This window comes from Excalfactoria chinensis, chromosome 15 (assembly GCF_039878825.1).
Source record: "Excalfactoria chinensis isolate bCotChi1 chromosome 15, bCotChi1.hap2, whole genome shotgun sequence".
Classification (NCBI taxonomy): Eukaryota; Metazoa; Chordata; class Aves; order Galliformes; family Phasianidae; genus Excalfactoria; species Excalfactoria chinensis.
The window spans coordinates 9771447-9796078 of record NC_092839.1 but is presented as its reverse complement, the minus strand read 5'-3'; the positions used below and the strand labels follow the sequence as shown (position 1 = coordinate 9796078).

The window sequence follows — 24632 nt, the reverse complement described above, 5'->3', positions numbered from 1 at the left end:
AAACACCTGAAGTTTCTGGTACTTAACGCACAACATTATTACTGAATGAGACTCTTTATGTTGAAACAATTCCATGGTAAATGAGTCTTGGACACTGAGGATCTTGATTTACACTTGCCCCTCTTAGATGCAAAAAAATTCTGCCTTCAGTTGTAACCCGTTTCACAGTTTAAAAGATGGCCCTATAGCAAATGTTCTCCTTGTTTCCTTGTGCTTCCCCATCTCCAACTGCCTTCTAGCCTATGCTTGTTTTGTTTTTTTCTTACACAACTTGGATGCGGCCAATTGCTTTGATCTTCCTTTACATACCATTACACACCAGAGCCAAAGCTGTTGGACACTGCTCATCCTAACACTCAACAGGAGCCTAAGCTTCAGAGAATTGTTCATCCTCACCTTGTTTAGGGCTGCTTTCTCTTTTAGTGAACCACCTCTCCAGAGTCACAGTGCTGTTCTCCTTCTGCATCTGCTGCTGTTTCTGTTCATCACCACCAGCTGTTCCAGTCAGATCTTTACACAGCTGTCTGAACTGCTCTTTGTGATGAGGGCGCACAAACATGTTAAACCCTGCCCAAGAGAAAACACAGTGAAACATCTAGGGAAATAAATGGCTGACTATGGAGGAATGGCTATTTTGGAGGGAAGTAATTCTTTGGAAGATGAACAAAATCATCCCTGTTCGTCAGAGTATCTTCAGGTTTGTGAAGCGCACAGCCTTTTTGTTGGCTTTTATAATTACCAAGTTTTCCTTGCTAGAAGACAGACAAGTATTCAATACTGAAAACAATCTCAGCTTACTTGGAACTAAGAACTTACAGCTGCTATAGCTAGTCAAGAGACCTTCTATAGTCAGGATAACAACACTCAGTGAGTGCAGGAGTCTTATCTGAAGAACAGCTACTTGTAACATAACTCAAGAAGGAAAAAAGTGATGAACTCACTTGTCTGATTTTTTTGCTCTCTGAATAGAGAATTCATTTACTACAGCATTCCTGCTACTTCCATTTCGAAGATGAAAGAGAGGATGTTTACCAATGCTCCGAGCAGTGGAGAATTTGTAAACAGGGAAACATTCTTCACATGGGATCATGTATTATTTCCAACTGATTTACAGTGGTTTTTAAAATAGACCTTACTTTGCAGGAGATGGAAATCTTCTGGCCTCTCAGTAGTGAGGGCTGCTATCACTGGTATCATAGCATCGTAGTCATCCGTCCTCTTGTAAGCCAACAGTGCTTCATGGAAGCGGCTGTAAGCGCTTTCCTTCAAAGCCTTTTTCACATCCTTGAGGTAGGTCGCCCTGAGGACCTGGTGCTGATCTCGCCTTGAGCCTGTCACATTTTTCATGTCTTTGCTCGTAGCTTGGCTGGTGTTATCCCCTGAGGGACAAAGAACACAGATGAGCAGCGCTCTGTACTCATGTCTCCTCATCCAGAGAAGGGTTCCTGCACTACTTCAAAACTGCTGCTGCTTGCACAGTCGCACGCCCTGCTCAGACACGACTTTGGTGCTCCTGGCAACAACCGAGCAAATGAATTTTTGGGAACCTCGTTAGCATCTCTGGGAGTTCCTTTAAAAGTCTCTGCAATGGAGCAATGTGTCAGATGGTCACTGGGGGAATAGGTAACACTGAAGGGACCGTGCACAGAGGTCAGCAGTGGATCAGGTTTTGTGCTGTCCTTTAAAGCATTATAAATGGATGGCTTACCCAATTTCACTGGCTTGATACGCAGACAAGTAAACCTGACTGCAGTTTTAAAGATGATGTTTCTTTTTCTACTACTAGGAGGAGAAGAGGTGTCTTTTTTCACCCCCAACAGAAAAGCAAGAAGCCAAAAGAGACTAACCCACCCAGAATAATAAAACAGATGGTGCAATGAAGGAGTAGCAGAGAAGACAGGTGTAGCTACGAACACTTTGCTAAACTCTGAGTGGACTTCTCTTCAAAATGTCAGCATTTTCTTTGTTTCTTTTTTTCAGAGGAAAATTGTATGCTTTGCATATCAGAGGCATGTAAATGTAGGTAAAAAGATATAATGGCTGATTTAAATTAACCAACCACATGTTTTGCTATTTAAATCTTCATCCTTCAGAGCAGATTATGAGCTTCTAAAACACAGACTTACGTCAACTTCTGAAAAGGGGAAAAGGCTGGGTGTGAATTTTCTCTTTGGTAGCTTCTCACAGGAGCAGATCCTACCCAGGGAACGAGTCACAGAAACACTACGTAACTTTAATCCTGTTATTTTCTTAATTGCTTTTAGCAGAAACAAATTTCTGTGCAGATCAAACTCACAGATCTCAGGAAAAACAAAAAATAATCAGTTACCAAAGATTATTTCATGCCGGAGTTCTTAAAATCCAAAATAAAGCCAGGAAACTCAACAAAAGAAGTAACGTGGCCTCACAGATGAAAAGCTTTCAAAGCCTTCCAGGAATCGCTTGCTTTCAATTTATTTTTTGTATTTCAAAAGGAAAGGATTAGTCTGAACTGTTCTTTACTCTCTCTTAAGAAAGACATCTAAGCTGCCCAACTATCCTACTCATTTCCTTGTAAGAAATACAGAAAATTCCCAGCTGTTCTCAGGAAGATCAGTAATCAAAACAGAACAGAGCCTTTGACTTCAAGGGTAAATATTAGACAGTAAGAGATTAGAAGGACGCAGGTAGAGATTACATGCAATTGTGAGAATATATTTACTGGTCTCCGTTTCTGCAGAAAACAGACTGTCCGCACTAGGACTGCATGCATTCCTGATAACAAAACAGGAACTGCATTTTGCTTTATACCTAAATTCACACTGACCTCATCTACAATTACATTCCCCAAACATCTCCCGCGCACAAACCCTGGGCAAACAGGAAACGCAGCAATCTTGTCGACTCCTCCTCTCCCTCACTGAGACGCACAGGTCAACACCTAGTGCAACCTTCTGTCTTCAGTCGGTTCCTTTCATATCCACCTTGATACAAGTCACTGACTTGTTTGCTCTGTACAATCCTTGCTGAGTATTCTAAGTTACCATCACTCCTACCTACAGACAGTGAGCTGGTGCTGGTCCATTGTGCTGGGTGAATACAGGGAACACTGGTTCCCATTGGGACTATTTACAAAGACAAAATACCTTAGGACTGCGGTTTTACTTAACACAAAGCATACCTGCACTTGTCTGTCCTGCTGTCAAGTGAAATCCTCCCTGGTTCAAGTGGATCCCAGGATTCAGCTGAACCCATGAGTGCTCTGAGAACGTTGTTTTCTGCCGACTCTCTTTTTCTTCTGTTAAAGCAAACCAGTTTGTTAGCAGTGAACTTAATGAAGAACGAAAATAGAATGATGTATTTCAAACTTCGTCACTCTATGCTGAAAACACTTGAAGATGTAGATGCATTCCTTTGTATTGAGGGGATGAACCAACACCGTGCTCCTTTAGCATCCTGCTGTTCCAGGATTTCAAAGACTGCAGCAGCTGTTCACAGTTCTTGTGGCACTATGGGGTAGCAAAGCAGCCAGAGGAATGCACATAAAGTTCCGAAATCCACTGACTAGGTTCAAGACACAAACATCAGTAAGATGCCCTTTTCAGAAAGGATGGCACCATTACTACCAACATAGCAGCCAAAGCGGAGGCATCTGTGTATGCTTGTGGTAAGGCAGGTAAGAGAATCATGCAAAGCACAGATTGAGTTTCATTCTGATTCATCAAATTTGCTTTTTACCCTTGCATTTTTACACACTCAATGCATCTCGCTTTATGATTAGACAAGTTCCAAAGTTCCTCACCTGTTTTCTTTGCCAGTCCCTCTCTCTCATCCAGCAGGAGGCTGTGCTCAGGTTTGTAGCCACAGCCCACCCCGGTCAGATTGCAACATGCTTCATCAAACTCTTTTTTATGGTGAGGTCGAACAAACTGGTAAAATTCTTGCATTAGAGAAAGGAGAGAAGAATAAATAAGTATAGAAAAAAAAATCTCAGTCCAAAACATGTAAAAAATGCCACAAAAACTTATGATGGTAGGACTTCTGGCGTAGTGCAGTTAAATAACTTAAAGCCTAAATGCTGTTCTTTGGTATTTATATAAGCACACTTATGAACAACACAGAGTTAAATTAAAGAGCAATCTCCCAGCAAAGCTGTAGGTAATCATGGTAATTTTTCCACTGTAAACAGGAAGCAATTTACACATCATCTCACTTCACTGTGAAATGCTTACAGACCAAAACCTAAACCTCACTGCAAGTCAAGTGAGCTTTAGATTTCATGTGTCTGCAGCTTCAGAAAACTAGATGTTGCCTGTTACCTTAATGTGGCAATCTAATGTTGTTCTCTTAAGGCAAATTGGGAAACAGACTGTGGCTATTCCCAAGTGCTCATATTCCCACTCCTCAGCATTACGTATAGCCTTACATGATTGCAAATGAGGAACTATGCCTTTTTAATTGTATTTTTGGCAGATGAAAGAAGTGACAGAAAAATCTGCCCCTTTGCTCACACGTATGATAAATGATCAGTGAAGTTTTCAAATTCTCTGGTCCTCATGACACAGAGTCTATTTAAAATACAAAGTCACGCCATACGGATATACCAGGGAACTCGTCGTACCTCGCAACAAGACGTGCTTGTTTTCATCCTCTGTAAAAAGGGAACTCATTTGAGATAACATGGTATTGAAGTCAGCTGTGGTCCTGTAGCGCTGAAGAGCCTCAGAGAAGAGATTGTAGTTTTGTTGGCTTAGGGTTTTCTTCACTGTTGCGATGTATAAGGTAGCACGGGCCTTCTTTGGCTCAGTTGGGTCTGCTATCTTATTGGCTAGCTGAGAAGACAGGAAGGTTTTTCAGTCGACAGGATGATGAGAGGAACTACTCTCGTATGGATTCAGATGAAATGAATGCTTTCAATTCTGCAACATTCTTTAAACATTTGAGGCTTTCAGGAGGCAGAAGATACCTTTAATACAAGGTAATAACGACTGTCGTGCCTTGGACTGCAGGTAGAACAATGCAACGCTTTCACATAATGTGTTACTGTGATTCCTGTAATAAATGTAGTAACACAAGAAAAGCAAATATCCACATTCAAACAATGGAAGGTGCTCCTGTATTTCGGTTCTTCTAACACACATGCAAGCTAGACTACTCTCTAGTATTGGGAAACATCTGTCTTCTATGATCACAAGCAGTAGGAACTTGAAAAAGAGTCAAAATGAACCCTCCTTTATGAAAGTGCACATCACAACGTTCTTACTCAGTTTCAACATGTGTAACTATGACCCTTGTCACTCATTTTGAAGTCATAGGGCAACCTTCTGAGGCATAAGTATGCTATTAATTCTCCCTAATTTGATTATCATATCTATGCCTAAAACATTACTCCTAACATCTGTATCTGCTCCCTCATGAAAGAAAAGCAATGATATTCATCTTCCCTGCTGACAAAATTGACAGCTGCAGAGGAGCACTTCCTAGAGAAGGTAGCCAAGTTTCATTTCACAATTCTATTCTTAGGATAAGGCTTATTAAGAGAAATGAGACTTGCTGCAACTTTCAGGGCTGGGCTGATTCATTGTAACAACAAACCGTAAACACAACCTTCTGCAATGAACCTGCTCCCTTCCTCACACCTTGGATACCAGCACATCAGGATCTGTGATTATTAGTTCTGGATGCCAAGTGACTGGCAGACTGTGGCACAGAGACAGCACCCAGTTGGACAGCATCTTCAACAACTACTGGCATCCACAATCGCTCAGGATCCCCATGAATTTACCATGGTTCTCAGGCAACAAGCTGCATCATGATTTTTACCATGCTTTCCTTCATCGTCTTGGGAGACAACACACAACAACAACTCACAACTGCTAACATGATGCACATCGATGCACAACAGGTGGGGTCACAATGTGATCACTTGCCCAAACCAAGCTGGTCAGTTATACTATTTGAGGCTCTACCATCAATAAAAAAAGAACAAATCCACCCACCACACAGGGTGAACGGGAGGTGATGTTTGCAAGGTTTCACCTAACTCCACCTGAACCTTTGTGCTTGACTGGGCTTGTGATGCCTAAATATGAGATAGAGCATGTCAGAAACTGACTTCAGATGTGGACTCATGAATATTTATAGTTTAGAGAAAAAAAAACAACACCTAAATTTGTTTTGGCATCGGCATCAGTCCGTATCAGTCATTTGTCTGCTCGGAAATTTTCAATTCAAATGACAACATTCTACATATCAAAAGGATGGCAGAGGCGCATGAAAACATATACCGGATTGCTGACTAGCTTGATTTTCTTCCTTCCTCCTTTCTGCTCATCTGTTAACCTCTTCTCATACTGAAGGGAAAGCGTTGACAAACGTTGTGCCTACAAAGATTAATTAAAATAAATAAAAAAAAGCTCCCCAAAATGCTTTTCAAAGTTAAACTCTACTTAATTCAGCCATTTCCTGTAGGAAAGCTGCTAACCCAGCTCGTGACACCACTCCACAAAGTGAAACCAAGCAACCATAAATTACTGCACAGCAGACTATGGCACTTACCTCCTTCTGGAAAGTGCAGTCTACTGGACATTTCATGCAGATAGAACCGAGCAGAGGAAATCAGAGAGTAGATTCCTGATGAAGCAAAGCTGGGCTCCCAGCTAACTGTTTCAGGGTAGGTCTGGGAGGGTACACAGGTGTGGAACTGATGTCTCACACGCCCCCTCACTTTCGTGCCTGGAAGTACTTCTCACTGATGAAACCGTGTCATGACTTCTCTTGGGATACTGGGAAGCCCAAATAGTCTTATAGGAAATATCAGGTCAGATGGGATGAGACGGTATTAGAAATTCCTGTGGTTTAACAGGTTCTCTTGTGTTCCCCATTTCCAGTAACAAACAGTTGCACTTGTACAACTGTGAGTGGGAACACTAGCATACACAAAGCTCCGAAAGCTAAGTGCATTGGCATAAGCAACAGGTGTGGAATTGCTTAACAGAAGTCTCCAACACCAGCATAAATCAGTATCAACCACATTACACTGAGTAACAGATGAAACAGTGGGATAGCCCCATATTGCCCACTGATTTCTACATACCTGTTGAGAAAGCAGGTACTTCAAGTGATTTATTTCTTTGCTCTTGCCCAATAAAGAATCTCTTAGTGAGTACGTGACTATCAGCCCACTTACAGAACAGTGTGGTTTATTTCTGAGAAGAACCGGTGAAACACAACCGGACTCTTCTACTCCACTGTGGCTTCTAAATGTGTTTGTTCAGATTAAAGTTTCAGAGACAAACTAAACTAATCACACCTATAGCAATAAAAATAAACAAAACTCCAGGCCAGCAGACAAACAAAACTCCAGTGCACTCATAACACTGCAAGGAGAGTGAATTGCAGGCAGATCTGACCAAGGTAAGAGCCCACTTAAGTATATTAAGTGTCGTGTAACAGAGTGAATGCCTGGAATACAAGCTGCAAGTCAAACATGCACGACACATGCACCGAGTCAGAAAAAGGTCTAGAGATATCTTCCCATTCTAATCCCAGGCTACATATGAGCAAAACCTTTCATAGTATGATGCGGAAGACATGAGGCTACCACTAAGTACTTCTCACAAGGAAAAGAACCCCCACATCATTCTTCGAGTGGACTGAGATACTATTTATTGTAATTAGGTTTTTTTTTGTTTGTTTTGAGATGACAAAGATTTGTTTCCTTAGAGAGAAATTTTCCACTTGGAGTGACAGCAGCTTAATTTCCACGCATAGGGTGCAAGGGTACAGAGTAACTTGGACAGAAGAAAAAGAATAATACAGCTCTATGATGGATGGTGAATAGAGCAATGAAAGCACACAGACCACACCACCAGTCCAAATGCAGTGGTTAGTAAAGACAGCTCAACACTAGACTTGTAGCACGAAATCTGGCTCCCTCAGAGGCACTGCACATCTCAGCACCACACTGCCCAGACTTCTGGTACCAGAGGTCACTGATTTTGGTGCAGCACAGAATGACACAGACTTTTCCAAGCCACAGGCAAATAGTAACACTGTACAGGAAGATGGACACACGAGCTGACTCACTGCCTATTCATCGAGACCACCAGCTTACTTGACTGAAGGAAATCCTGAGCTAGACCAAAAGCAGTGCAGCTGTTATCAGACTCTCTTCTCAGAGTGATGAAGCCCCATGAGATGCGACGGGCTTTCCGAAGGATGAGCTCAGACATCCATACCACATCATGATTAAGGTACCCACAGGCGATGGAGCTGATCTCTCATCAGCTACACACAAACAAAACATTCTTTGTTTCTTCGAGCTCGTACATTTCATCTGTCATAAACCCATGTCCATTTATACGCTTTAGGGATTTTCAAATCCTCCTTGGATGTTCCTTACACACTCACACCTTCCCTTAGGCACGTTCCCCTAACAAACTGCTTAGGTAAGTTGTTCTAGATGTTTCTGGAGTTTACAGTATAGTCACCAGTCAAACTCCATTGTTTCTTTCCATTTGCTATCTGCTCACAGCACTGTCCTTTTACCAACCTCTGCTCTAAGAGATCTTTGCTCTCCAGACTGCATGGTTAGCTTCCAGAACCTACATGGTCAGCACTTACGGAGCACAGCCTAAATATGTGCCCATTGGTTATCTAACTGAATGTGGCAAGGAATCTCTTTATTTAACTGAACTATGAGAACCTGCAATTTCTAGTGCAATTAGTTTTTCCTCAAAAGAGAGCTGAACTGGTACTACTAAATCAATGCCAAACTCATTTTGCTTTACAGCCTACAATTTTCACTTGGGATTATTTTGCTGCAGCACTGTCATTACCTTTTCCTCCCCTGACAAATCATCATCTTCCTCTGCCTCTTTGCTGTTCTTCTCATTGCGCTCCAATGCATCCAAAAGCCCAACACATCGTCTTCTAGGTGAGATCATTTCTTGTTCGTATTCTGTGCAGAGGCTGGATGCTCCATCTCCATTTACTGGCATTACTGCATAACGCAGATAAGAAATCAACATTTTTGTACTCTCTTGCATTTTCTCTGACTTAGCAACGCCCCAAAATCTTACTTGGCAATCCACAAAGAAGTACTGTTTTATCTCCTCTTCCATCTCTTGCAGAGCTGCTTTCTATGACTTAGGAAGAAGATTGCCTTGCTCAACCACTCCCAAAAATCGCTCAAGAATTTGTTATCACAGTGAGGTACAGATTTAAGTAAGGACTTCTCTCAAACTAAAGGGAAAACATATTTAACCTTCAAATGGCTTATGATCAATGGAAAACAATCTCTACTGCCACAGTTGCCTGTGTTTGAATGCTATATTTTATGGATTTTCCTAACAAAACATGAGATCCTGCACAAATGGATCTACCATTCGTGTGGATGAAAAGTAAACAGCTGAGTAAGATCGTCTGAATTGCTCTGCAGCTGCACAATAGATGGATTCAACATAGCTGCACAGATGGGAATTGAGGGGGAGAAAAGGTGGTGGCCAAGACAACCTCTTTATAAATGACAACCTGCAGTCAGACTGGCTTAGACATAAAGCAAAGTCTCATCCCCAGTCTCTGTCATAAATTCTTTGGAATCAGTTTATAAACACACTTCATTGCACTGATCAGAAATGAAGCAAAACAGGCTGGAACATTCTGAAAGAATCTCTGATGTGAGAAATATTATTTTGCATTAGCTAACCATGAATTTTAAAATACTGTTTTCTTTGAAGGCCAACACCCTCTTTCTGTTTTCTTACCCAAATTACTACGTAGGAGTCATTCAAACTAAAGGATGGAAGAACGACATATGAAAGCCAGTGCTAGTCAGACAGAGTTCCAGTTTTTACTTTCTGAACAATGACATTCTGCTGACTTTCCTGCAGGAGACATTTCCATGCCACATCTTTGTGCTGTAGTTGCAATTGCTACTCTGATTCCCCAGCACCAAGCTATGTCCATTCTAATCAGACTTTGACATTGTTCTTTGAGCCCTACGCATTTTCCCTCCTATTCCAGTTTTTAGTCCCTTGCTCTATCTTTTCTGCTTTAACTTAAAACAACAACGGAAAGTGTATCTAGGACCTACCTATCCTTTTCCTCTTCAAACTGGGAACATGATCATCCAAAATCTTGGCTTTCTGCAGGGAGAGGATCCGCTCAGATGAAGTAGAAGGTTCCACATCATTTTCACTCGGGGTAACAGCAGAGCCAGAAGGGAACTGTGCCACAGGTGGGGGCATCTGCAAGCAGTTTACAAAACGTTACGGTAGGCAAAAAGCTACTCTTCCAATCCACTTCCTTTGTGACCAGAAATCCTGTCAATGACCTGAAGACATCACATTTGTTCCAAAAACTCTTAACAGCAAGATTATTCAAGCGTTCTGGATTTCCATGCTTTTGATGACAGGAACAAATAACTAGAAGGTGACACATACAGATGAATTAGAGTAAGCAGGCTTAGCACTAAGTGACTCTTAGAACAGAAAAGGCACACACCACTGTTCAAAACCAACTGCTTCCTAACAGCACTTCTACAGCATCACTCCTTCTGGAAAAGCACACTGGGTTGGGATTCACAACAAAACTCCTATAAATCATCAGAAAGGATCATCAGGTCATCCAAAAATCTGAAACGTATGATTTTGAACAACTTGTATTCAGCCAAAGTATCTTCCAGGAAATCATCCAAATCTGTCATGTTTATTTTAGTCCTAGTCTCCATCTGGAGGCCAAAGAATTCCCCATCCTGGCTCTCAGCCCATTTCTTGCTACGCCTTTCTCCAGCACATTACAAAGTCTTTTTACAAGGACTAATTTTTATATCAAGGAACTACTGTTGAGAAAAAGACCTTCTTAATGCAAAGAGAGACATCGTATCAGTAAAGAAGACCCAGCCACGAAGTTTAATAACTTCTGGGTTTGTCTCACTCTTTACACCAGTCAGCTTAGATCTACATTTAAGGGTTTGACTGATTCTTTGATGTATATACCTTCTCCCAGAGGGCCAGGAAGTTTTTTGGATACTAGCATCAGTTTCTGTATTTGTATGCCATCCAGTGAAGACACTGTTTGTTTAGGAGTGACTGGAAAAGGAAGTTTTTTTTGTGATCTAACCTAATGAGTTGTGCAACATGACACCATATCCTGTTATAGCTCACTCAGATATACTTCCTTTTCCACAAAGCTTCCAATGCAAAATGATGCCCCAAAAGAAAGGTTGTTTAGAAGCGACTCCTTCACATCTCTTGCATCTTAGTGTCCCCAGTTTCCATTACTAACAAAAAGAAAAAATGCTTTTAGTCTGTTTGATTATTAAAGATACTTGCAATTTCTTGAGCAACGCGGAAGAAGACTGAGACACTTCTGACTGCGTGCCCAAAGTTGTCATAAACGTTCACATAAGGGCGGACCCACGAAGGCAGCTTTCCTCTTACATTATCAGTTGTGAACCTATGCAGGATTAGAAAAGGAGATAATTATTTGCTAGATGGACTAAACAAATTAAATAAATGCTGGGACAAGGGAGGAACAGAAAGACAATAGAAGATTGAAATAGTGCAGCAAATATAATGGGCTGATGTCTGCACACAGTAGAAAAGGACTTTGTTGTTACTGTGCATTATGCCATCACCCAATTAATATCATTCAATCATGAAGTCTTTAACTATGCAACAGTAGTACCATTGGCCAACATCCCCTTGTCAGGCCTCAGCATTGAGGGCCATCAACTAAATTCATGTTGCTTCAGCAATACAGTCTTTCCTTGTTTTCATCTTCTCCAGATGAAAACCAGATACAGGTTTATATCTAGAGCAAAGGTTTCACCTGTCATCACATAGGAAGATAGCACCATAGTCCTGGCGATGCCTGATGACCCTGCCAATAGCCTGGTTAACAGCTCTGGAAGCTTGCTGATTGTACCACTGATGCCCAGATAAATACTGCAATATGTGGGAGAAGGAATGAATATATCAGTCACCAGGTAAAAGCACACTCTGTGACACGCAGTCACTACTCAGTTCTAAATCACTTAAAAAGGTATCAACGAGATCCTCTGAAAAAGCTCTATAAGCCTAGGAAAGCCAAATTCAGGTTGAATCAAGTATCACAGCTGGGACACAAAACTCAAGTGGTAATACACAACTCGAGGAGCTACTTAGTAGATGATGCACTGACTTCCCCAAACGGGTATTAAATAATACAGCGAATCTAAGAGCTAACCTGCAGCATAATAAAATGAATTCATAATGCCCTTCATTCTTGTGCTTGAGACAATACCAAAAAGAAAAACCACCACAAACAAATCAACCAGCACAGGCAATTCTTCCCCTCACCCTCATTCTGCAAAAAGAAATGCATGCAAAGACTTTGATCCAAACTTTAATTACACTGGGGATTTTTTTTGAGCTGTATTTGATTGCAACCATGTCAGTAGAAAAAGAATTTGGAACCCTTAATGCTATCAGAAATACGTGAATATACATGTGACAAACTCGTAAGGTTGTCTGACGTTCATGATCTCACAAGGGTGAGAAGAAGAGCCAAAATCTATAGGGACAAGATGGAAAAAGGCACAACAAACCCGCAAACAGCCAAAAGGTTACAGCTGCCCAGTATTACCTGTGCACCCATACTACTCTTTTTCATTTCATTCAGGAACTGCATCTTTAAAACAACTCTGGGCTCCCAACGAGGAGGAAATGGAAGGCCAGTAATGATGACTCCTCGTCCATTCATGTCTGCAAAGTCCAAGCCTTCGCTGGCCTGAAGAGAGAGGGGTCTTCAGCAACAACTCTTAAGGTTTATTTTCTCAGGTGTATCCAATTTTGCATTCATATTATTAATCCTACAAGTACAATAACCTAAATCGTCTGTTCTTCAAGTATGTGCTACTGCAAAGCATCATCTCTCCACAGATGCTGCTCCTCTCAGAGTGATACACCTTGGAAGGACAGGCATATTCACTAGAATCCGGCCCATAAAGAGCTACATTTTTTTCTTAATTGATCCAACATCAACTCTGAAGAAATGCACCCAAGGCTCAGAAGATGAGTTTCTCTTTGTAGACAGTAGCAAAAAGTCTGAGTAATTTGCAACAACGTAAATATTTCCACTGGTATCGTAAATCAATTTATCAACACTTCATTGAAAGGCCACCACATGCAGCCAGGGGATTGAGAACAACATTCGTTTTAAAAATTGAGCAATATTTCTGGTTTTAATCAGTGTCGTTCCAACATGCACAGTTACAGTTGTTTCTTTTAATTCTCCTCCAAAATTGTTCTCATTTAATGAGTCAAACCTTCTGTTCGCAGCCAACAGGAAATGTAAGTATCATGATGCTGATCCCCTTTAGAGAACGCTGAGATGTAATTCCTCAATAAAAATAGGAATTAAACGTATATATACTTGATATAAATACGAAAAGGCTTCGGGGCATCCAGCTTTTTTTTTCTCCTCCCCACTCGACTATGGTTACACAACATAAACATCCTTGTTAAATTCGAAATGGGACGTAATGTGATCGCAGATAACATAAGTTCTCAGTTACATTACCTTTCCCCGACACACTGCCAAAAAAGTAGCTCCATTGGACTTAGGACAGGCAATTTTACCATAGTACGCATCTATTACCTAAAAGATAAAACAAGATTAATACAATTTTTGCTTAAATTATCTCCTTAAGTCTAGGCAAGTATAAAAGGTTGACATCAGATATTTCTGAAGAGAAAATAGACCCACGGACTGTAGTGTATTTCTCCCCTTGAACAAAACACGCAATTCAGGAAAGCAATCCAAGGATATTACTAACTCTTAGAAGCGTGCAGAGCTGTTACAAGCAAGTGAAAAGAAAGCAAGAAACTGAAAATTTAAATACTTGAGAATGCCAGGATGGGACTTCATATAATAATCAACAGCACGTGATTCAGTGGCAATCAGACAGCACTGTTACATCACTGGATTTCAAATGAAGACTAAACAATGCACAAACAGGTGGAAGAGTAAAGGCAAGCTGAATAGAAAACACAGTTCGAAGAAGCTCTCCAAATGTTTTAGTTTTATCCTAGGAACAGGAAGTTAACACCAAAGCACAACTCAGGTACTTAAGCATCATAATAGCTTGCAGATGAGTTACAGGTATGTAGTTCTCATTCCCTACCTCTGAAAAGCTTCCTTTATTCCTGGGTTCCACAAACATTGGCTTCACTTCTTCTATTCTTTTAGCAAAATCATGCTCCTGTTGAACAGGTAATGAACATATCAGAAATTCTCACGTGAAAGTAAACGTCTTCCAGAAATCCTCATGAGAAAGGACATGCTTGGACTTTCCCACCATCTGCTCCTCTCCATGCCAAACACGTGGAGATGGGGGCAAAAACGTTTTTAATAAGCATGGTTAAACAGCATAACTACCAACCATCTGAAGTGTGCAACCAAACCACCCATAAAGAGAAAACAATTCACATACTCTCCAATATTCCAGGCTCTTATCCATGACAGGATACGATGGGAAAAATACCAACAGTCCGTGAGGTACGACTCGCACAAGATTACCTGCAACAAGATAAGCAAATGAACAGTTCAGGGTATTTTTCTCCTGGCATGGATAGCAGAGACTGAGCAGGAAAAAATAAATTAACAATATGGCTTATCTCCAAAATCTCTCCTACTTTCTTGACGTGAAGGTTGGAGCCTTAAGATTTCTCTTTAAATCCTTTCAATAATCTTGTTGTCAATGTAGAAACTGTAGACTATGGTGTTGCTAATATCACATTTTATCCCATAAATGCTATACTTCTGAAAACCACTTATAGCATTACAGGTTTTCTAAAGTGTCACCGTAACTGAATAAAACTCATTATGAGTGCACCAAAGTCGAGGGAAGGAAGAGATCTATTTTCAGATCTGCTTTTCTTTTTCCTTGTTGTTGTCTCCATTCTCTACCCACTGCAACTTAAACGATCAGAACAACAGATCAAGTAACTCAAACCTGATTTTGAAACTTTACCTGTCATAGTACAGACCGCACTGAGAAATCATTCAACTGTTACTTTGTGAAAGCATTTTTCTAAGTTCACCACTGAGGCCACAACGAACACCTCAGATCTCTCTCCTCCCTTTTGCTGGTGTTCTCTTCCTTCAAGCTTTTATAGACCTAAGGTTCCCTTCGTACCACAGTCAGTCTACGCAGATGCTTCTATTGATGTGTGAGAACAGAATAAAAGTTTCATGGTTCCATTATGTTTGTAAAACACGACCAAAATAAATGCTGAATTAAGATCAGTTTGACAAACCGCATTTACATACATCACATGAAATCTCATCAGCTTCTTGTGATCCTTAACTGTTCTGTGAAGTGATGCTTGGCAGTATAACCACTGTGCATCTATTTGCTAGTCTGCATCGCTTTCTCATCATGCTGAAGGACATTTGTGAATCAAACAGCTGATAGTAAAAGTGAACTCCTAACATGGTAACATGGAAATATTAGATTAATCAAACTGGTTTTCATACATAACTCTAGTAGCCAGCTGCTTGAGCTACAGGAGCATACGAAAGAAACAAATAGTACTTAGATACACAGTGCAATCTTTTGCCTTTCTCTGTCTTATCATTGGCTCCCTTTTAATGTTTCAGACACCTTCCAAGTGATTTCAGTGCAGCAATGTGTTTTTGAAAGCCGTTCCCTTCACTTACCAATGGTTTTCCCCAGAGAAGATAAATAGTCCTCCGAAAATCTACAAAGAAAAAAAGTCAGGTAACGTTCGCTCTATTTTCTTCTGTACATTTTTTGTGCATCTTGACCTCCTCTGATATTGATCTAAAATAGCACACATTCGTATTGCTCCCAAACACCCACACCGAGCAATACTGTGACAAAGTGATACTATTGCTACTAAATCTTATCGCTGGCAGTCATTTGAGTTTATGATTAATACTGACATATTAGAAACACAAGTTCTGCAAGAAAAGTTTGTCGATCAGTTCGTGAAGCCTGACAGACATTACAACACAATTTAAAATAACTACAGATAAAGTAGGTGTGGTGAGGCTGCGGGGGCAAAAGGGGTGAACTTGGTTGCTATGGTTATTGTTTACTGCAGATACAAGCAGAGTGAATCACTTAATTAGACTGAAAAAGTACTGTTCTACAATGAGCAGCATTTATCTGTTTCTTCCAGCCCTGACTTACATGTCACCTGTTCTCTCACGCCCTTATGCTTCTTTCTATTCAGTTTCACGTAGTTTCTCATACTTAATTTTCCCAGGAAACTTAAATACGCAAGGGAAACAAAAAATAAATCCACACTTATAAGAGCTATAAATATTGGTATCACCAAACAGCTGTTGTCAAAACATAACTAACGCTGTGCATTCCCTTTCTTCAAAATGGTGTTTTAGGCCAGAGGCAGGGAAATCCCCAACCTTTTCTCCTTGAACGATGTTATCTTCAACAAAATACGCTGAAACTGAGCCTCTGAAAACAAGAAACGCCATCTGAGGGTTTTCCAGGCCTCTTTATCTTCTCTGTCAAAATCATTTAGAATCCTTGAGCCCCCTTCCAGTTCTGTGGAACATCTGGCATGTTTCTCATTCATGGAGTAAAAACTCTTTGAGATGTATTGTTGGATCATTCTGTATTGCTGAACAAGAGTAAGCTGGGCCAGCAAAAAGGCAAAACTCTATCATTCTCAGCTAGAGGTACAGGTATAATGCTTGAACTGAAAGAGGTTTAAGAATGAGCCAACATAAACAACGAGGAAGAAAATTAAACAGAAGAACACGTATATCACACACAAGGATATCTTCATTTCAAAGAGCCATAGAAGGATTGGAACCGAAAACACAATGGTGGCACAAAGGCCTTGGCACTCTTCAGTAACCTCAGAGAACTGTAAGCAAACAACGTCAATGTGCAACAAAGCATGAAAATACCTCTTAAAATGATATGCTGAGTTCTCAATGAGAATAACCTATTATGGAATAGAAGTCCGTATACCATGAACTTCTTTGCTTTAGTATTCATTGCTGGCACTACTCTTTTGCAGAAAAAGCAGAAGGAGCAGAAAGATGGAGAAAAATAATGAAAGACCAGAGAAAAGGAAGAAACAAAGATTTGGATATGTTTTTCTTAAGAAGGCAACGTAGAGGTGAAAGGCGGGTCGTTTGTGATGAATATCCTTAAGCATAAAAATATTTGTTACAAAGGCCAGGCACATTTCAAGTCGATCGAGTGTCCACAGTAAACTGAGGATGAAGCTCTATGCTAGTGTTGTCAGACTGCTCTGTAATGTGAAGGAGGGAGGTGGGACCAGAGCATGATCTGAAGGAGGAAACCTGCCACATCAACAGTGTAAGCAAGTAGGAAAGAGTCTGAGACAGCAGTCAGGTTCAACTGTGAGTCCAGATTGTCAGATAAAGTCACGGACGGGGATCAGTCAGCAAGCCAGGGTCAGATCAATAGGGCCAATGGCCAGGTGTGGTTATAACAGAGCTGGAGACACTTCCTGTATTAGTGCAACTCCTGAGCTCACTTCTCAGATGAAAAGGCATCACTTCTGATCTGTGGGGGATTTTCCATGTGAGGTCAGTCAGGGGCATTAAGGACTGTTACTGCACTCAGTGCCCTGATCCTCACTCCCTTCCAGCTGTCTACTTCTAAACTTTCTGCAGTAGTGGTTATAAGGGTGTTGTTATTCATGTTCATTCACCCGTGAAAAGAACTGCAGAGACCACTGATTTCTCCAGAACCCAAGATGAGAGAACTCAAGGATTCAAAGCAGAGTTCCATACAGAAGTTCATTACCTTCTCTCATAAGTAGAATTGAGCACAGCTCCATCAGGTCCTTTGGGAATGATTCCAACCCAGAGCTGCCGTTTATCAATAACATGAGGATTCTCCAAGAGAACAGGAAAAGGGCTATAGAAACATGAAAGTGAGACTGAAGTCACAATCCCTTTACGATTCTCTACTAACAATCAGTCCAGAACACTCAATTAGATCTGGGATAAAATAATAAATAAACTGAATTTTCAGTAATGTCACTGTTCACATACCCAGGCACTTACATCTGCATTTCCATTGTAAACGATGAGAGAGGGGAGAGAGTCCCGCTAGTAAGGATAATTGTTCTGACTCCCTGTCGAACAAGTTCATGCATGCTATATCCAGGGCTGAAACACCAATAGCTTAAGGTCTTTCCTGTATCGAATAAAGAGAAAATAAGGGAGGCACACCGTATAGTGAGAAAAATAGGATATGACTCGCACATGGCAGCATTTGAACTTCTAAAACTAAAACATCTTGGCATATGAAGCTAAAATCCCAGGCGTACATGTGTCTTGCTTTGGCCCTTCCCAATTTATTATGATTATTCAAAACATAATTTAAGATGTCATTGCTCACTCATACCTTCAAGTAGATTCTATTACCATAGAATCATGGAAAGGATTAGGTTGGAAGTAATCTCATCAGCTATCTCAGGCTATGTCACTTATCCTCACCAATTACAGCTTGTAGACAATTATGCTCAAGTAAATTATTTCCAAATCCCTTGAAAACAGCCATTCTTCAGAGGTTTGCAGCATTTCCATAAAATATGCTACACATCTATAGAGAAACTGGAGATCTCATCAGTCACCTCTGGCCTCTGCCAGGTTTACACATAGTACAAGTCTCAATACATCGCTAGGCTGTCACATGGGTACTTGCAAGTAGTTTTTATTTCAGAAGCAGATACACCCATATGTGTTTGCAACATCACAGAAGAATGTTGTGACTGCTTCATATTATTTTTATTCACAGGCGTCCAAATGATGCAATAAATCCAGTGTTTTTGCTAGCCTTTCCCTGCACACTTAACAAAATCCACTTAAAATTATTCCCGTAACTCAATACTCTGAGCAATGTCCCAGGAAAACAATAGATGCAGAATAACAAACAGCACGTTCTGCTGTTCAGAACAGCAAAGGGAATACACTCATGGGGATGTTATGTGAAAAAACATCAAAATTGAGGGAAAGCATTCTTTGAAAAACATTGCTTTCATCCTTAACAAAATGACTTCTGTAAAACAAACACTTATATTCCTGAGAGCATTTAAATGAATAATTAAGTAGACATTCACAAGGCAAGGTAGTTACAATGATCCTTGGGAAGAATTCTATTAAGAAGGCTTAGATAAAAGGCATCCATTTCTCTTTAATAAGAGAGGAGATGGATTGTTTTCAGTCCAGCTTTTGCATGAACCTGCGTGAGCTCTGTACCTTGTTTTTTTGCAGCTGATGAATCCCAGAGATCTGTCCTTTCCTTCTTCTTCTTCTGATTACTGTTATCCAGATGAATGTGTACCTGAAGGAGAATAAGAGCAAAGCTCCCAGAGACTGCTGCAGAAATGAATTTGCACTTCATCCCTACCAACAGCTTGCTCATGATAAAGAGCACAATTAATGCCATTAATGTGATACTAAAGCTGTATAACTTCCTATCTGCCTTTCATGTTTCGTTTCCAGGTTTTCATGAGGCATCTAACAAGGAGCAAAGAAGCACAGCAATTTAACCCCCCGTTTTCAGTCACTTTATGGGAGCAGCATTTCATGGGTGGCCCTGAAATTTCACTTACGCCTCACAGAGAACTCCTTCACAAATGGCATTACAAAATCTGAGTAATACAAGACATCAGTTTGCCAGGAGAACACAGTACTTCTCCAATTGCAACATTTTCGATAATTCACATTTTCTGCACTTTCCTTATTACATTTTAAACTTCTTTTTTTTTTAAAGAGTTTCTCAATAAATTACTGCATAGATCCCCTTTTTCCGTGGGACCCAATTTAACTATCTTTCCTGGAAGAACCTGCATAACCCCCTTGTAATCAACACCCCGGTTTGCTATGCTATCCACATCCTTCTCAGTCTTGAATACATAAGCACAAACATTCAATGCTACCTAGGAAAAGCACAGAACAGAAAGCATTTCATACCTTATAATACCTGGATATCGACTGAGGTGGCACAAAACTGGTTGTGCCTTCTGGAGGATCAATGTTGAACACCGTCTACAAGAAACAATAGAACGACATGGAAAGATAACAACAGTTATCAATGAAATTAACATACCTTTGCACTGAGAAGTGTTCCCACAATAATCACTGGAGAGATAATCTTAAATACATCTCCCTGCTTCTTTTATTTAATAAGGTAATTTTGAACAAACACATTTGCTACAGGCAATTCTTGCTAACCACTGGTCTTCCTTGTTGCACTGAACAACACAAGCCAGAACCTAATTATACATTCAAATTATACAAATGATAGTATTACTATTCACACTGTACATGACTCTTGGTTGCTCAAGAACACAAGCACACCACATGGTCATGAGATGACAGAGAGCCACAACTGTGTGTGCAAGAACTTTTGGAACTGAGAACTCCAGCTGTGGTATCCTACCCCAGTATCACACTGCATAGAGAAAAATCGAGTTGTAACTGCATTTGTTCATCCACATTTTACATGAAAGGCTTCTAAAAACCTCACACAAGTGCAGAACAGAATCGTGCTTCCTTCCCTTTCCTGTACTCGATGTCTTATGACTAAAAGGGACGCAGTTGCAAACACAGCTTTTCCTGAACCCAGCTGTGCTTCTCAAATATTTATAAATTCTGATGATATTTCTAAACAAAATTTCTTCAGACATTTAAAATGAATTCTCTGAGCTCACAGGAACATCAGCTAGTTAACAAGAAAGATGTTCTCCAGTAATAAGAAGGAAACAGAAGCACAATTCCTGGAAAAATACCTTTTTTTTTTTCTACAGATCTCCTGACTTCACCATTATATTCAAGAAATAATAATGCAGCTTAAGTGATATTTTATTTGCGTCTTTTACCTTAGCCTGTCTGTTTTTTTTTGAGGTCTCGCATTCCCACACACCAATGCTTGAATGCGCACAGCCCAATAACCCAGCTCCACCTGGTGGAGGCTAAACCCAGACAAAATTCAACCTTGCTCACCACAATGAGACATCAAACCTACAATATAACAACCAGGGTAAAAATCAAAGTAGGCTGCTTCATTAGGCAGCAGCTTCCTCCTCTAAACCTGTATAATTCCATCAGTGCACATGTATATGTACAACAAAAGGGGGAAAAAAAAGTGGTTCTCTCCAGCGACACTGAACAGTTTTTAAACCAACTCTTCTATATTTCAGGCACCTGTAGCAGCTGCATTAAATATTTACCTGGATAATATCTGAGAGTTTATGTAATCCAGAGGTATTGATAAATATCCCAGTGCCTACAAAGAACAACACAATTACTCTTACAATAGAAATCTATGTGAGAGTTCAACACACAAAAAACCACCATCAGTAGAATTTCAGTAAGCCCACCTCACACATTGCTCCTGGTTTTGGAAAAGAATCCTCTGCGTGTGCACATGTGTGAACACACAGCAGTGAATGCTCAGCTTTTGACACAACACTGGTTCTTAACTAATTTCTGGTTCATGAACAGGCAACGTTTCCCAATAGAGGGCCTAGAAACAAAATGATACTGTTCCTCAGGGTCTGATTTTTTGCATTTTGAGTGTTAAATGCAAAGATGCCTTTTTCCACTCCACCCAAATCAGCTCAAGCTTCCAATTACTTACATCAGGAGAAAACATCCAAGTGAAATGACTGATAAATTTACAGACTTACGGCCTGAAAGAAACTGCAAAATCTGCTCTAGTGACTCCAGAATCGAGGTCTTGGTTTGGAACGTTATTTGGGCCTTTGCAAACAGCTCAAAGATGTAGCTGCAATTCAGAAATAAAAAAGCACAAGTGGGTAAACACTGTAAATAATCACATGGACCAGTTGCTATTACTATTATTATTACTATTTAACAGCAACAACTTCCAGTTGCAAAACATTCTCAACTCAGTAAGAAAGAAAAAATGATGGGAATGTAAATAAATATATCCCATCAAAAATAATGATTGCTACGTAAGGCTGTTCAAGGAAAGCTGCAGCACTATTTCCAGGAACCAGAATATTACTACCAACACTAACAGTCACTGATCAATACTTCACACAGTGATATGTTTTTTGCTCCACTGCAGGCTTGTTACACGAGCACACAGAAGTGCCTTCATAAGCAGAAAGCTCACACTAGACTCAATTTAACCTGGGTTTAGAATTTCTTCTTCTTCTTCTCACATGCAAACACATTAACGAGAAGACAGTTACCTTCCATCTTTGGTGACTCCACTGTCATTTGGTGGCAGCTCCACTGCATCAATTGCACTTTCCAGCTGAAGAAGAATTTCTTTGAGGGAACCAAGAGGAAAAATAGTTATGGTTCATAGAAACTCACCTCAGGAGCTCACCTGAATCCCTTCTTCAAATGCAATTTACTCAGAAGCTGCCATCAAAGACAGCAACTTAGCTGCTCCCTTGACCCCATAAACAAGCTAAAACAATTAAAGCCTATTTCCTAGATGTTGTCTCTAAATATTTGAATTAAATATTAGCAAATTCTATGACCTCAACTCTTGGATTAAGTCTGTGGTACTCACAAAATACAGCTGCTAACTAAATATTGAACTCTTCTCTACAGATGGAGAAAGTTCTTGGAAATGCTTTGCAAACAGACATCTCGAGCCCTTGACACAATCGCTTCATAGCATCACCTTCTTACAGCAGAATGATGCAACCAATACATTGCCAGCACACTGACAACATTACGAAGTAAAGGAACTTCTGGCAGAGAGACAAGGAATGCATTTATCTGCTAAGCCTCACCTCTCAAGGAAGTAACTGCAACTAAATATTCAACAACCTCTGAAAAACGGAGATTTCCAAGGATTGCTCAGTTGTTAACAGTGACACTGGATGAATCTGCTTATCCAGTTGCTGACCAATTTGCCTTCTGAAATAGTTACAATAACAACTTTTAACAACAGAACAAAAATAAAACAAAAAGAACCTTACTCTTTATCTTTGCTATATCTTCAAGTTCCATGTTCAGCCCTGTGGAAGAAAAGAAAGATTTTAAGGAGGATTTTTTCACATCTGCTTCATTTCATTCTTAGTTTCTTCAAGCCTTTTCAGAAATTATCAGTGTGGAAACTAGCACTGCATACATCAGGAAAGCATTTTCTGTATTCCATTCACTGTTCCACTTCATGACTCTAACAATCAGAAAGATCAATGCAACAGAACGGTGACACAGGAAGTGTAATGGCAAAGGGAATAGAGCAAAGGAAAGGTTTTACAAAGAAAAAGCAATTACCCACCTCTGAAGATTTAAGACTGCAGGGAAAACTCCACAAAAGAGGGATCTCCAACCAGAGATCCTTCCCCAGTGCAGACAGCCCTTAAATGAAGTCTAAGAGAGGAGCCAGGCTCCATCCCTTCCAGTCTTACAGCTGAATTGCCTCCCCTTGTGCTTCCAGGGCTGACTGGGTCCTTTCCCCACGTGCTCAATCAGTGGTTCAGGCCGTGACTCAACGTTTACCACACAGCATTTTACATCACACTGGTTTGGCCAAAGTTTTTGTGTTTGTCTGACATTATTAATAACCACTTACCTACCAATGAGAGTCAGTTTTCCAGAAGCTATTAGAAAAAGTTATTCTCTAGTTATATATCCCAGTAAAACAGCAGTTTGCTGTCACCAACACACCTGAACTGATGCTCTCCATGTTGAATTCGGCATTTACTTCATTCTGTTGAACTACTTTGGCTTGTTCTTCCAGTACGAAGTTTATAACATCAATTGCTGAAGCCAAATCATAGGCCGTCAGGTCAAAAGAAGATGACTCTTCACACAATCTTTCCTAAAACACCAAGGAACTGAAGCATTACTTGGACTGCACAACGTGTTGTTTGAGAGATGGCAACAGAACAGAACAACCTACCACATTGTGAGCTTCATCAAGTATTATCACAGTCCCCTTCAGATCAATGTTGTGAGCTCGTCGGCTCTACAGATGAGGAAGAGAGTGAGGGAACACTTATGGAGATTACAATTGATAGAAGAAAATATTCCTACCATACTAGGACCTGCAAGTTTATCAGAATTGATTTCACTCATCATTTTTGCCACCAGGGATTTGGGAGGAGTGAGGTGTAAACTAAGGGGATTTAGCTTGTGGGTTGTTTTCGTGTTGTTTGGTTTTTGCTTTTGTTTCATTTTAGCAAGTTTATTCTTGTGACATCTGTGCTGGGAGTTGATGCTCTGAAGGCATCCTCAGCAACACCACGTCATCTAACTTCACAAAGGTTCCTTGCTCAAGGTGGCCAAAGGTTTTTGTTAGATGTATTAAGCGTTGGGTCTTTTTGCCTCTTGCAGCAATGCAGCGTCACCCAGCTTCTACTACAATTCATGAATAACATCAGGTTGCTGCTCACTGCAGAAACAAAAGTTTCTCAGAGCACATGCAGAACTTTTGCAAAGTGTGCTACTGAAGGTTTGATTGCAGGAGGTAAATATAATCAAACAACAAAGACATCACATTCAGCAAAGCTAACTCGAGCAAAACTACAAAGAAATCAACAAAAGAGAAAAGCTTTGCAAACTGTAGGAAAGTAAAACTAAATAGTGAAAACCACGAAAGGGCAGCCTGAAATAAAGAAAATTGTATTTAAAAACAG

The 24632-nt window shown here is 40.3% G+C and overlaps 1 protein-coding gene across 4 annotated transcripts in view; it reads right to left on the bottom strand.

The window, feature by feature from the left end:
- The window catches only part of RTEL1 (regulator of telomere elongation helicase 1), a 33589-nt gene that overhangs the window by 4998 nt on the left and 3959 nt on the right, over positions 1–24632 (bottom strand). For all 4 annotated transcript variants that reach the window (XR_011905357.1, XM_072350036.1, XM_072350038.1 and 1 more), the window contains exons 9-33: positions 23897–23962; positions 23662–23815; positions 22968–23006; positions 22224–22302; positions 21693–21790; positions 21234–21289; positions 19975–20049; positions 19258–19342; positions 18061–18193; positions 17798–17911; positions 15688–15728; positions 14459–14544; positions 14150–14227; positions 13546–13623; positions 12610–12753; positions 11815–11930; positions 11316–11439; positions 10076–10229; positions 8820–8983; positions 6267–6362; positions 4601–4811; positions 3782–3919; positions 3161–3277; positions 1137–1379; positions 397–567 (exon numbers count right to left, since the gene is read on the bottom strand). Coding sequence is in view for 3 of the 4 variants with exons in the window: in XM_072350036.1 (XP_072206137.1) it covers positions 397–567; positions 1137–1379; positions 3161–3277; positions 3782–3919; positions 4601–4811; positions 6267–6362; positions 8820–8983; positions 10076–10229; positions 11316–11439; positions 11815–11930; positions 12610–12753; positions 13546–13623; positions 14150–14227; positions 14459–14544; positions 15688–15728; positions 17798–17911; positions 18061–18193; positions 19258–19342; positions 19975–20049; positions 21234–21289; positions 21693–21790; positions 22224–22302; positions 22968–23006; positions 23662–23815; positions 23897–23962 (2860 nt within the window). In the remaining variant the exon portion in view is untranslated. The remainder of the gene's footprint in view (positions 1–396; positions 568–1136; positions 1380–3160; positions 3278–3781; positions 3920–4600; positions 4812–6266; positions 6363–8819; positions 8984–10075; positions 10230–11315; positions 11440–11814; positions 11931–12609; positions 12754–13545; positions 13624–14149; positions 14228–14458; positions 14545–15687; positions 15729–17797; positions 17912–18060; positions 18194–19257; positions 19343–19974; positions 20050–21233; positions 21290–21692; positions 21791–22223; positions 22303–22967; positions 23007–23661; positions 23816–23896; positions 23963–24632) is intronic.